At 58.1% G+C, this 12,982-nt stretch overlaps 1 protein-coding gene across 1 annotated transcript; it reads right to left on the bottom strand.

The window, feature by feature from the left end:
- Positions 1-4,342: 4,342 nt before the first annotated feature.
- On the bottom strand, positions 4,343-6,033 carry HAPLN2 (hyaluronan and proteoglycan link protein 2). The gene is made up of 5 exons (XM_042926033.1): positions 5,946-6,033; positions 5,380-5,733; positions 5,133-5,249; positions 4,823-5,005; positions 4,343-4,623 (listed from the first exon to the last, which is right to left on the bottom strand). Exons 1-5 carry the CDS (start codon positions 6,031-6,033, stop codon positions 4,343-4,345), a joined length of 1,023 nt encoding a protein of 340 aa, XP_042781967.1.
- Positions 6,034-12,982: the final 6,949 nt, after the last annotated feature.

Below are 12,982 nucleotides of genomic sequence, written 5' to 3' on the forward strand. Positions count from 1 at the left end.
ATAATCGACAAGGGAAACTTTTCTTTAGAGACTATTCACAGCTAATAATAAAGGAAGGAGAAATGACACAACTGGAGGGTCTGTTTGGGGCTCCTAACGATTGATAGGTCTAGACAATGGTCATCAGCAGCCATTAGATTAGAAGGCGATGGACCTAGAGGGCTGCATGGTGGCCACGAAAAGATATGTCCGCATCCTAACCCCTGAAGCCCCGAGAATGTTAACTTGTTTGGAAACGGGTCTGTGTGGATGTAACTCATTACATGAATTCATTCCCGAAATTCAGTTGACGGTTTTGAGATGAGATCACCCTGGATTAGCAGGTGGGGTAAATCCAGTGACAAGTGTCCTCGTGAGAGACAGATGAAGAGGAGACAGACACTTGAGAAGGATGAGGCAACGTGACCTCAGGGGCAGAGACTGGAGTCGTGCAGCCGGAGAAGCCAACGAGGGTCGCCTGCCACCAGGAGATGGAAGGAGCAAGAAAATTCTCCCAGAGTCTGCAGAAGGAGGATGTCACCCCCGGTGTGGACGTCTGGCCTCCAGAACCGTAGAACACATTCCTGGGGCGCCTGGGTGGCTCAGTCCGTTAAGCGTCCGACTCTTAATCTCGGCTCAGGTCACGATCTCACGGTGTGTGGGTTCGAGCCCCACATCGGGTTCTGCACTGGCGTTGTGGAACCCGCTTGGGATTCTGTCTCCCTCTTTCTCTGCCCCTCCCCTGCACATTCTCTCTTTCTCTCAAAATAAATATTAAAAAAGAAAGAATACATTTCTGTTGTCTTAAGCCACCACGTTTGTGGTAATTTGTTACAGAGGCCGTAGGCACCTAACACAGCAAGGAGCTTTATAATGAATGGACCAGGCTGAAATTACCAGAACTTCCTGATCAACCACGGCATCGGCAATCAGACACCGCGTGCCTCCTGATGGGATACACGGTACTACTTATGAAATATTCCTGGGAAAAAAAGAACGTATGTTTAAATATTTTTAAAGAATATTTTGTTTATTTGAGAGAGACAGAGACAGCACAAGGGGGGGAGGGGCAGAGAGAGAGAGAGAGAGAGATTGAGAGAGAGAGAACCCCAAGCAGGCTCTGCACCGTCAGTGCAGAACCCCACGCGGGGCCCAAACCCACGAAACCGTGAGATCGTGATCTGAATCGGAACCAAGAGTCATATGCTCAACTAACTGAGCCACCCAGGTGCCCCTAAAAATAAATGTATGTTTAATCAAACTTCTAAATATAATTAGAGGGGACAGAGGACCACGTGAATTGTCACTACAGGGGCACACTCAACTGAATCTAGAACATGGGAAACCTGACAGGGAAATAACCCAGTTTCTTTTAATATATATTTTTTTAATGCTTATTTATTTTTTTGACAGAGAGAGAGAGAGAGAGAGAGAGAGAGAGAGAGAGACAGAGCACGAGTGGGGGAGGGGCAGAGAGAGAGGGAGACACAGAATCCGAAGCAGGCTCCGGGCTCCGAGCTGTCGGCACAGAGCCTGACTCGGGGCTCGAACCCACAGACCACGAGATCATGACCTGAGCCAAAGTCGGACGCCCAACTGACTGAGCCACCCAGGCGTCCCAACCCAGTTTCTTTTAAACAAATAAACAAAATGGCATAGAAGAAATGAAGGAGGAAGAAATATCACCATCTAAAAGATATTTTTTTAAAAACTAACCAAGAAAAAGTAATCACATGCAATGTATAGACCTTACTTGGATCCTGGTTTGGGCAAGTCAACAATAAAATGATATTTTTTAGACATTCAGGGGAAATCAATCATGAAATCTGTATTAGAGAACATCAATTGGGGGGGTGGAGTGTGATAATGGCATTATGGTTATTTTTATTTTGTTTAATGTTTATTTATTTTTGAGAGAGAGAGAGACAGAGAGAGAGAGAGAGAGAGAGAGACAGAGCATGAGTGGGGGAGGGGCAGAGAGAGAGGGAGACACAGAATCCGAAGCAGTTTCCAGGCTCCAAGCTGTCAGCACAGAGCCTGACGCGGGCTCGAACTTATGAACTGTGAGATCCTGACCTGAGCTGAAGTCGGACGCTTAACTAACCGAGCCACCCCAGTGTCCTAAGTATGGTTCTTTTTCAAAGTCATCATACGTTAGAAATACATAGTGAACACGTACAGGTGATTTGCTTTGAAATACTCCAGCAGACATGAACACAAGTGAGGGAATTCATGGAACAGGAAAGAATTTAGGGATGGTCAAGCCAGATGATGAAGGGTTCCAATGTTCTATTTTGTGTGTCTGTTTGAAGTTCTCAAAAAAAAAAAAAAAAAAAAAAAGTAACAGCGGCACGGAGAGTAGTTGTAGAAATGAGCGGTCATGTGCATGCGTTTTCCGCGCGGGAAAGAACAAAGCGGTGCTGGGCCCAGCGTCTTGGCTTTCTGACTCCATGACAGGCCAGAACTTAGAAAAGCCAGAAGGGCCCTGGAGGAGTGGATGACTGCTAGCATGTTCCAGAATCTAGGCTGCCCTCCCGGGTGCCTGTGGTGAGGCTGCTGCCAGGTGCTGAACAATAAATTAGTTGCAATGTTACTTCTAGGCCCGAGTAGGGTTGCTCTCTCCTGCCCCCTTGTGGTTGAGCGAGGTCTGTAACTAGTTCTAGACAAACAGCTGTGAACAGAAAGGGACAGGTGTCTCTCTGGGCGGCGGTGGCTAATTGCAGAGACAAGACCCTCCAGAGCTCTTTTTATCTTCTCCTCCTGGTGTGGGGACTGGCGGCATTTGAGATAGCGGCGGCTCTAGCAGCCTGGGTCCCTGAATAAGAAAATGAGAAGGGCCCCCTTGTTTGACCACCATGCACAGGTAGCCTAAGGGAGAAATGATCTTGTCTTAAGTCCCTGATACTCGGAGGTCGTTTGTTACCGCAGCATAACCGAGCTCCTCCTGGTGAACACAGCACCATACAGCAACCAGTCCTACAGGCTACCTGGTAAGAACCTGAATAATTGCTGCGGTTGTTCTGTTACTGTTAGTATTCTTGTAATAACAACCGTCCATCATCACAGGTACCATTTACTGAGCACCTCTATGTGCCCCCAGGACGTGCCACCCATCGTCTCAATTACCGATCCCGGCAGGCCCTGGAGGCAGATCTTCCTGCCCCGTGACCAAGATCAGAAAAGCAAAGCTTAGGAACTGCCACAAACATTCCACTTGCTGTCTGAGAGTCATCGAAGATGCCGTTCATTTGATCATTCGTTGTCCTTTATATAAAACCCCATGAGATGACTTCCCTTTAACAATTACAGCCAAGAACCCTCACGGAAAGCAGTTTTACAACATATATATCAAGCACCATGAGAAAGTTCATACCCTTTGCTCCAGTGGTTAGTCACTAGCCCAAGCTTGTTGCGGTGCAGTTAGATTGCTTGAACAGTAAAATGAATAAACAAACCAATTAGTCAATTAATTAAAATAGTATACATATTAAAGAAAAACGAATTAATGAGAATTGAGCTTGTGTCTTGAGTTCCCGGTCTGTTTCCCGCAGCCGGATGTTAAGAATGCTCCCGGTCCAGCTCCCCGCTTCGCCTCGCGGCTGCCGGACACACAGTCCCCTCAAGGCTCAGCCCGGCAGGTGGCTGGTGGCCTTAGCTGGTGCTGGTGTTGGCCGCCTCCTCCCCGAGCACGGGTCAGCTTCCCGTCGGCGGAACAACGCTACGAGTTTCCTACACAGGGTAGGAGACTGGCAGGATACAAACACATTGTGAAATATGCGTAGGCTCATCTTTGCTCGTTCCGTGGTGCCCAGCGGGCAGGCCTGAGGGTTTGGAGCGCTCGGGCCGAGCTGAACCACAGTCTCCGGTGGGTGCGTGGCGCCCCCGCGTGGCGCCCGGCGCAACAGCACCCCGCGTTCTCCCGCGTCGTCCCCGGGTTCTGCCGCCCGCGGTGCTCGCAGTCCCCCTCGACCTCTGGGGCCCCCTCCTCGCGACCCCCGCCGTCCGGCAGGCTCGCTCCCAGCGGCGGGGGCCCCACCTCTGACCGTCTCCCCGGGAGCGTGGTCGGCTGGATGGGCCCAAGGCCACCCCGTGCCCACCCCCACCCCCGCCCCGCCTCGACACACAAAGTCCTCAAGTTACTTAACTGCTGTGTACAGAAGTGGGTTAATGCCCCGGGCGCTCGCCCTCCCCCAGCAGCGGCCGCGGGAGCGCGCGAACGGCCGCCGGTCCGGGTGCGAGCGTCCGGGGGGGGGGTGTCCCCCCTCTCGCAGGGCGCCGCCACCTCCCCTCCCCCACCCGGGCGGGACCCTGGGACCCCGGGACCCCGACCGTGGCAGGCTGCGGGACGGGGGCCGCGGCGGCCCTACTCCGAGTAGCAGTACGTCCCGAAGGCCGCCTGCTGCGCCCGCGGGAAGCCGAAGCTGCGCACGCCGGGGTCGGGGAGGCCCCCGCAGCGCGGCCGCGGCGAAGTGATGGGGAAGCGCACGCTGCCGTCCGCCAGCCAGCCGCCGTCGCACTGGTCCAGTCCCGAGAACTTCCAGGCGGCGTAGAGGTGCCCGACCTTGGCCACCGTGGCCCCGCGCCGCCGGCACGCCGCGTGCGCTTCAGACAGCGTCAGCCGCCCGGGCACGAAGAACACGTGGCCTGGGGAGCGGGGCGCGTCACCCCCCGCCGCGGCCGAAGCCTCCCCGGGACCGAGGCCGGGCAGCGGTGGGGGTGCCGAGGCAGGTGCGCGGGAGGCGGGGGCGGGAGCCTGGCCCGCGCAGTGACGCGGGGACCACGCGGGTCCAGGTCCCGCCCCCCGTCACTCCCCCCCCCCCCCCCCCGCCGCCCGCGCGCTCACCTGCAGTCACCGAAGTGAAGCAGAAGGCGTCGTAGCGGTCGCGCTTCCGGTCGCGGGGCCCGTAGCTGCGGATCCCGGGCCGCCCCGGGCCACCGCACGGGGCGCGCGCGGTGAGCACGGGGTAGCGCACGGAGCCCTCGAGCAGCCAGCCCGCGTTGCACCAGTCCAGGCCCTCGGTCCACGCTGGCGGGCAGGGGGAGACGGGGCGGGGGTCAGAGGGGTCCCGGCAGGAACCTGACCCGAGCTCGCCCCCCGCGGAGCCGGGTGACAGCCCCGACAGGCCCGGGCGGTGCCCAGGTCGGGCGCTCACCCTGGTACAGCTGGGCGTAGGTGGCCAGACGCCCGTCCTGCTCCTCGCACGCCTGTTTCGCCTCGTAGTAATTGAACTGGTACCGGCCCCGGCTGGGCTGGTACGGGAACACCACACCTGGGGGGGATGCCGACAGCCTGAGGAGGGCCGGCAGACGGGGGAGAGGGCTGGGGGACCCCGGGAGACCCGAGCTGGGGCGGCCAAAGCCCCACAGGAGAAGAGGGGGGCGGGAACCCAAGGGCCTCACCCTCCAGGCGCAGGGTCAGCGCCACGCTCTCGTCCTCGATGCCGTTGATGAGTTCACAGCGGTACCTGCCCTCGTCCTCCAGACGCACGTCCGCGATGACCAGGGAGGCGTCCAGCCGATGCCCCCTCCGCATCCTGGCGCGCCCCCCCAGGGGCCCGTAGCCCCGGGCGTGCAGGCCGTTGGTGATGAGGATCAGCGTTTCCCGGAGCTCCCCCGGTTCCACTTTGCTCCAGCGGACCTTGTAGCTGGGAGGCGGGGCGCCCAGGACGCAAGGCAGCGTGGCCGTGGCCCCACGACGAGAGTGAATGACCTCGTGGATGGGGGGCAGGAGGTAGTGGGGGCCGGGGTGGGGTGCTGAGCAGAGGGGGCCACAGTGGCAGGAACCCCCTGACCCCCACTGCAGGTGCCCAGACGCTGCTCCCCAGGCCACCCCCCCTCCCCTCCACTGCGCACTCAGCAAAGGCTCTCACTCCCTGAACACCTCCGACGGCTGCCCTATCCACTTTACCCACCCCTGGAGCCGCTCCCCCACCTTCCCCAGAGTCTGGGCGGGGCTGAGGTCTTACCTAGGTCCCCCAGCGCTTTGTGGAAGATGGCGAGGGCCCAGGGGAGAAGGAAGTGGCAGAATGTTGGGAGACTAAGCAGGCCTGGCATGATGGAGAGTCAGCCCAGCGCCGTCTGCGGGGCACAAAGCGGGGAGGCAGTGGGGTTGGAGATGAGCTCCCATCTATCAGGGATCCCTGAGGGGACTGTCCAGCTGGAAGGCGTGAGGGCAGAGAAGGGGGCTGTTGGGGGCAAAAGGTGATGGGGGGAAGGGGCAGTAACACACTCCCTTCCCCCAGGCCTGCTGGGCCGCCCCTCTCAGACCGCAGGGCCAGACTTGGCGCCGCCTCCCCTCCCCCTCCCATCCCAGGGGCCATCCCATCTGGGTCCCGAAACCCGGATTGCCTGGCCGGATTGCCGCCGGCCGCCGTCTCTCTCCTCTCCCAACGCTACCCGCCAGCGGAGCCAGAGTGACCAACGAAACCTTGTCACTCTCCTGCTTAAAGCAGTCGCTCCCTTTGCCCTAAGGATAAAGTTTGGTCTCCTAGCCAGGGCTTCCAAGGCCCTCTGGGATCGAGCCTCTCACCGTGCCTTCAATGTCGCCTCCCACCCGCTGTGCCTTCTGCACAGTCTTCCAGACACGTTGCACTTCTGGCTCCAAAAGTGTCCAGATTCACTCTCACCTGGTTCTCCCAGGCGTCACTGCGGGCCAAACCGCCTCTGGGAAAACCTTCCTCTTCCCCGGCCCGCGGCAGTGCACTGTGGCCTACCACACTGGCCTGGACACTTGTTCTTAGAAGGACTTTGATTAGCCACTGAATTAACAGTGTGAATTTTAATACATATGCGCGTGTAGGCCGTATCAGTGAGGTTTCTGGCAATTACAAAGTTATAAAAACTAATTCCAAACACAATTGTCTATTTCAATAGTTGATTTTCCCCTTCTTTTTAAAAAAAAATTATTTGACTTTAGTAAGTAGGCTCTACCCCCAACATGGGGCTAGCACTCACGACCCTGAGACCAAGCGTTAATGCTCGGCCAACTGAGCCAGCCAGGCGCCCCAGTTTTCCCCCTGCCTTATTCTAGCTGTTCTTTATCACCTTGACCATTTTTTAGAAGTTGGACTAAGGACCCCTTAGCCTAGCTTGACTCATTTTCTAAACCTGATTCCTCTAAGTGCTAACTGCGTGACTCTGAACGAGTTCTTCAACTTCTCTCGGCCTCAAAGTCCTCATCAGTAAAATGCGGGTAGTAATTCCCATCGACCTCACTGAAGTAACGTGCACAGTGCTCAAAATCGTGTCTGGTATGCAGTAAGCGCCATGTATGTGTTAGCTATTATCCGCAGCATCCAGCATCGCTTCTGGCACACAGTGGGTGCTAAATAAGTGTGTGTGTTTGTGAATGAGCCCACACGAAGGATTCTGGGAAGGAGAGCCGGCCGGGGAGGGAGAAGGAGGAGACAGAGCTGGAGTCGGAAGAGGTGGAGACGAGCCCCTCCTCCTCCCGCAAACGAAGGCGTGGGCCGCGGGAGAAACGGGGGGCCGGGCACGCAGGGCCTCGCGGTGGTTGGAGGGCAAGTGCGTGGGCCGGGGACGCGCCCAGGGCGGGAGGGCCGCGTGGGCCGAGGGCGGGTGGGAAGCCACGCCGACGCACCTGCGTGAGAGCGCGCCCGGCCCTCCCCTCGTACGTACGAATCCCCTTTGACGCATGCTCAGACAAAGGGCACAAATTCTAGGAGACTTGAGGGAGGTCGCACAGCTGGTAAGAGGAGGGTTTGCTGGGATTTGAACGTGGATTTGAGGTCAGGCTCAAGCCCACCGGTCTGTACTTCTGTCCTTGAAAGCAGGCGCACACATACCCTCTTCGTAGCCCTTACAGAGAACCAGAGAGCCGACAGCCCCAGTTGCCTACCTGTTAGAAGCCGCTCTCTTCTCAGGGACGGGAGCGACAGGGACTGGCGGCGGGTTCCGGTGAAGGCGCTGCCTGGGCCCCTGCGAGATCCAAGCACTTCAGGGCCCTGGGACTTGGGCGCCTGATCAGCGGGGTCCCTCCTCTTGCACCTTTGAGGAAAGGCTGCTGCCCTGAGCTCGCAGAAGCAGCCAAGGTGCCGAGAGCTTTGTTCCCCTCGCCACTCCACTAGGCCAGGCTAAGTGACCTGTGTCCAGCCCGTGACCCGGCACTGTATGCGCACTGCTCACTGTCCTGGGCCTGGGGAAGCTGCGGCGCTTGGGGCCAGGGGTGGGGACCCCCAAAGGGATGCAGTAAAGGAGGCACCCGGGAAGGATTACCTGGAAGAACGTGGAGGGGGTGGCGCCTCGTTTCTTCCTGATGCTCGAGGGCCGGAGAAGGAGCAGACTGCCTGATGGGTATGATGCTGGCCGCTGGGTGTGCGGAGGTGCTACAGGTGAGCTCGAGGACCTGTGGCCAAGCCCCCGCTGTCTCGGGTTTTCCCCCGAGGGCCTCCTCCAAGCAGCACCCTCCCCTCCCCCAACCAGTCCTCACCTCTGTCCTCCGGAGCCTGGGTGCGCATTGCCTGTGGGAGGAGGCTCTCGGGGTGGGACCCAGACTTCCAGGACCTCCAGCTGCTTCAAGAAACCTGACCCCTTCTGTCCAGCCCCCTGTCTGTCCGTCTGTCTGTTCTTTCCCGCTCCGTCCCCACCCCATCGGAAGCACAAGTTCCCATTGTCTCTGTCTTTCCCCCTATTGTTGAATAACAGGGGCCCTTTCTTTATCCTGTGGGCAAGGGCAACGAAATGTCAACAGCTGGGGATGTGGGATGCGGGACCGGCTGGCACACAGCACCGGAAAAAGGGCCGGGGTAGGGGCAGGCTCAGAACAGGACTGGACATCCCCAGGGAGAGGGGAGTGGGGGCGGGGAGAGCGGTTGGTGAGAAGGTTGAAAGGGGGGGGGGGTCCCCTCCACGCCAGGCTTCAAGCCTCGGGAGAGATGTGGTGTGAGGCCAGGGGTGGCGGGGCCCCGTGGAGGGCAGAACGCGTGGTGGGAATAGCACGGGGAGCGAAGGCAGGAGGGCTTTTTGCGCCCGGGAGGGCAACGGGAGTTTCCGAGAAGGACTTCGGAGAGCTCTCCAAAAGAGGGGTCGGTTTATTTGTCCCGCCTCCTCCTAGTGCCAGTGCTCCGGAGAAGGGAGGTCCTCGACCTCCCTGGGAGGACATACGCTTCTCCACAGCGCCCCCTAGAGTCTAAGCGGCTGGAGTTCACGCACCCAGTCCGGACCTTTCTGTCGAGGTACAATCTGCCTCCGACAAGCCGCAGAGACCTCCAGTGGACAGCTCACTGCACTCACCAGTATACACGCCACGGAACTAACCCCCGGATCAGCACATAGAACGTTTCAACGCCCGGGATAAGCCTGTTTCTTTTTTGTTTGCTGTCAGGGCAGAGGGAGGACTCTCTCCGGAAATAGCCATTTAGGAAGGTTCCAGCTTCCGGTCCCTCTTAGCCTTACTTTCTGTCTGTCCGGCAACCCCACATCAGTAGCTTTGGGTTATTGAGATCGTGCGCTTTTTGGAACCGGAGGGGACCTCAGGACGCCCAGCTTCTTCAGTCCTTCTTCACCAAGAGGACCTGGTGAGAGAGGGCCTTGCCCAAGCCCGCACGGAAGGCAGCTGTGGAGCCTGGGACTTGCTGTTCCCGCCAATCCCTCTTCGGAGCCTCAGTCGGATTCTCCGAGTCTGCGGGCTGCGGGCTTTTCCGCTGGGGCCGCGTCTCCTAACAGGGAGCCCACGCCACCTGCTCCCTTCAGGGCTTTGGAGGACAGTCTCCACCGTCCTGCATCACCATCCCCGTCCCGAGCCCTTCCCTCCTCCTCCCAGAGGAAAAGGACAAACGGCCCCTGTCTCGGGCCGAGGACACCCGGATCCCATCCCGCGCATCTGGCTGGCCAACACCCAACTCAGACAAACAGCCCCCTGCAGCGGCTCGGAGGGGGACACGGCGGCTCTGCCACCGCCCGGGCCCCCCGGCCTGCCCTCCCGCCTCCCCAGATCGCTTCTGAACCGTGGTTTGGAAGTCTCAGGTGTGTGGACCCACGAGAGGCTGAGTTTGGCAGGCAGGAAGGCCTGGAAACAGTTGATGGAGGCGGAAAGAGCCCTTTGAGGACGGAGCTGGGGAAGGGACGGCCCAGGAAGAAATGTGCGGTGAGCCAGACTGCACTCCCTTTGCCCGAGGTCCTCTCACCCCCGGTCCTCAGTCTGCCAGACACTCAGCGGACCGGGAGGGTTGGCTGCTGGGCTCGCTCTTCTGGGTGGAGGTCTTTGCCACCTGCTGCTGCAGACTCAGCAAGGTGACGGGAACGAGCCCGCACAAGCCCTGACTTCTCTTCCTCGAGCGCCCAGACCTGGCGTCAGGCAGCCGGCCGACCGGCTTCTTGATCCCTGCTGCGCACAAGCAGGTCCCGTTGGACTGTGGCATGAGGGATGAGGACAGTTGGCAAGGCAGGCCTTTAGGCGGTTGCAGGGAGAGGCTGTGGGTGACTGGCAGGACCCCCTCTCCTTCCAGCGAGGTTCACACACAGCCGCCTCCCTCCTCCACCCTGCGAGCCCCAGGCCACGCTTCTCTCTGGCCCAGGCGGAGCCTCCTGGGGGGCTGGATCCCTGCATCCCCGTGGGAGGACGTAGGGGGGAGGCTGGGGACGCGTCAGTCTTCAGGAAAAGGCGCTTTTTCCACTCAGGACCACTGCCGCCCACTCTCTATACTTCCGTCTGTCTGCGGAGCGTGAGGACGTCACCTCTGTGCCTCAGAGGCCCCACGGAGCCTGGGCAGGAGACTGTTCCTCATCTCGGTGGCCCGGCCCCACCTGGACGTCCTGGACGGAGCTCAGTCTCTTGAGCCCTTTTAAAGCTTGGGGCTCCTGAGAAGTGGGCGTCCCGGTGCCCACTTCAGTAGGACCGGGACCTCGAAACTGGGACTGACCGTGTCCAGGGGGACGACTTGGCTGGCCGCGTGGCCAGCTCCTGCCTGGCTCGGCAAAGTCTCAAGGGAATGGAATGGGGGTGTCACCTGCTGCTCACCCAACCTGGCCAGTGTTCCGGTCCATCAACCCTGTCTATTCTGAGGGCCTGCTGGGGGGCAGGGGGAGCTCCTCCTGTGCGGGAACCTTCTCACGGCACCAGAGGGCTGTCAGAGGAGAGCGGACAGAGCCTTAGAAGGCATGGCTGTCCCTGGCCTTTCCCTGAGGGACGAAAGGCAGCAGTGCTCAACTCAGCATTCTGCTCAATTCGGCCCCTCACCTGGATTCCGCTCCTGGCCACGGATGTACCCACCAGCTAGACAGACACCTGCCCTGTGTGTGCAGGACAGAGCTCCAGGGTCCGAACGTTACAGCCGCGGGGCATGGTTGAGCCTGCCTCTGAGCCGGCCTTGGGTACCGGTCGTGATTCTGCTGCAGGCTGTGTGTCCCCGGGGCACAGCCTCTTCACTGGGCCTGTGTCCTCACCTGAACAACGGGACTGCGATCCATTTAAACTATTTTCTGGGGGCGCCCGGGGGGCTCAGTCGGTTCAGCGTCTGACTCGATTTCGGCTCAGGTCACGATCTCGTGGTTTGTGGGATCGAGCCCCGTGTCGGGCTTCAAGCTCACAGCGTGGAACCTGCTTGGGATTCTCTCCCTTCCTCTCTCTCTGCTCCTCCCCAGCTCTCTCTCTCTCTGTGTGTCTTTCTCTCAAAACGAATAAACAAACGTTAAAAATAAAATGACAATTTTCTGAAGGGCCTCGGTGTGCAGAGAACGCTAACGGATGGAAGTTCCCAGTCTGGGGGTGATGTTTGGTGAAGGTGAGGGTAAGGTCAAATGGCAGGAAGCACAGAGAACAGTAAGAGACAAACATCTAGAAGCTATTTTCATGGTGGCAAAGATTTGACAATTATATTTTACTTTTAATTTTTACATTTAGTTTTTATTTTTTGAGAGACATAGAGAGACAGAGCACAAGTTGGGGAGGGGCAGAGAGGGAGGGAGACACAGACTCCAAAGCAGGCTCCAGGCTCCAGGCTCCGAGCTGTCAGCAGAGCCCGACACGGAGCTTGAACTCACAAACCATGAGGCCGTGACCTGAGCCGAAGTCGGACGCTTAACTGGCTGAGCCACCCAGGTGCCCCCTACAATTATATTTTACTTTTTAATAGTCATGTCACCTGTCATTCTGTTTGTTAATAGTCTGTTCGCCGTTGTGTTCAAGGGGGGCATTTATTTATTTATTATGTTTATTTGTTTATTTTTGAGAGGGGGAGGGGCAGAGAGAGGGAGAATCCCAAGCAGGCTCCACGCTGTCATCACAGAGCCCGACACAGGGCTCGATCCCACGAACCGTGAGATCATGACCCGAGCCGACATCAAGAGTCAAACGCTCAGCCGACTGAGCCACCCAGGCGCCCCACGAGTGGACCATTGAAACTGTATTTCTGTTCAACTACCTCCTGCAAGTACCTTGAGACCCCGACTCCCAATTCATCAGCCGTTCTCATGGGGCGGGGCCTGGGGCTCTCCCACACCCCTGCTTGTGCTCTCCGCCCAGCTGGTCGAGGCTAGGTCCCACCGCACTGTGTGCAGACCCCCACTCCCAGGCTCCCGTGGATCAAACTGAAACCCAGAAGGACGTACCCATCTACCATTCTCAGACCAGAATTTTGATAATTTGCAGAGTGAGCCCCATCCCAGAGCTCCCATCCTTTCCCACGGGAGAGATACTGTCACAGCATCATTCCCGTCTCGTGGACACAAAAACCAGTGTCCAGAGAAGGTTAGTAACTTGTTCAAGGTCATCTAGCCACTAGGTAACCCAGGTAGCTTATGTCCAAAGCTAGAGGAGTTCCTCCCTTCTGTGACAGAATAATTCCTCCAAACTTGGAAAAGGTAAACGGACAAGTGCTTGTTCCGGGTGGTTTTTTGGTATCACTCTGGAGCATCGTCAAAAGCTTGCTTGACAGCCACCGGACTCGCCTGGAGAATGTACCTTCGTTGTTAGTCTACTTGATAAATAGTCCACAACCAGACATTTACAGTTCCGTCCTATTGGTGGTTAACCCGCAGAAGCGGA

This window comes from Panthera leo, chromosome F3 (assembly GCF_018350215.1).
Source record: "Panthera leo isolate Ple1 chromosome F3, P.leo_Ple1_pat1.1, whole genome shotgun sequence".
Lineage (NCBI taxonomy): Eukaryota > Metazoa > Chordata > Mammalia > Carnivora > Felidae > Panthera > Panthera leo.

What these genes read in the sequence shown, in the direction of transcription:
- HAPLN2 (XM_042926033.1), bottom strand. Translation starts at nt 6,033, where the DNA reads ATGCCAGGCCTGCTTAGTCTCCCAACATTCTGCCACTTCCTTCTCCCC. An exon ending in CTACGCCCAGCTGTACCAGG is followed by an intron (nt 5,006 to 5,132) that starts GTGAGCGCCCGA and finishes CCTGCCCGCCAG; the next exon opens with CGTGGACCGAGGGCCTGGAC. An exon ending in CTTCACTTCGGTGACTGCAG is followed by an intron (nt 4,624 to 4,822) that starts GTGAGCGCGCGG and finishes CCCGCTCCCCAG; the next exon opens with GCCACGTGTTCTTCGTGCCC.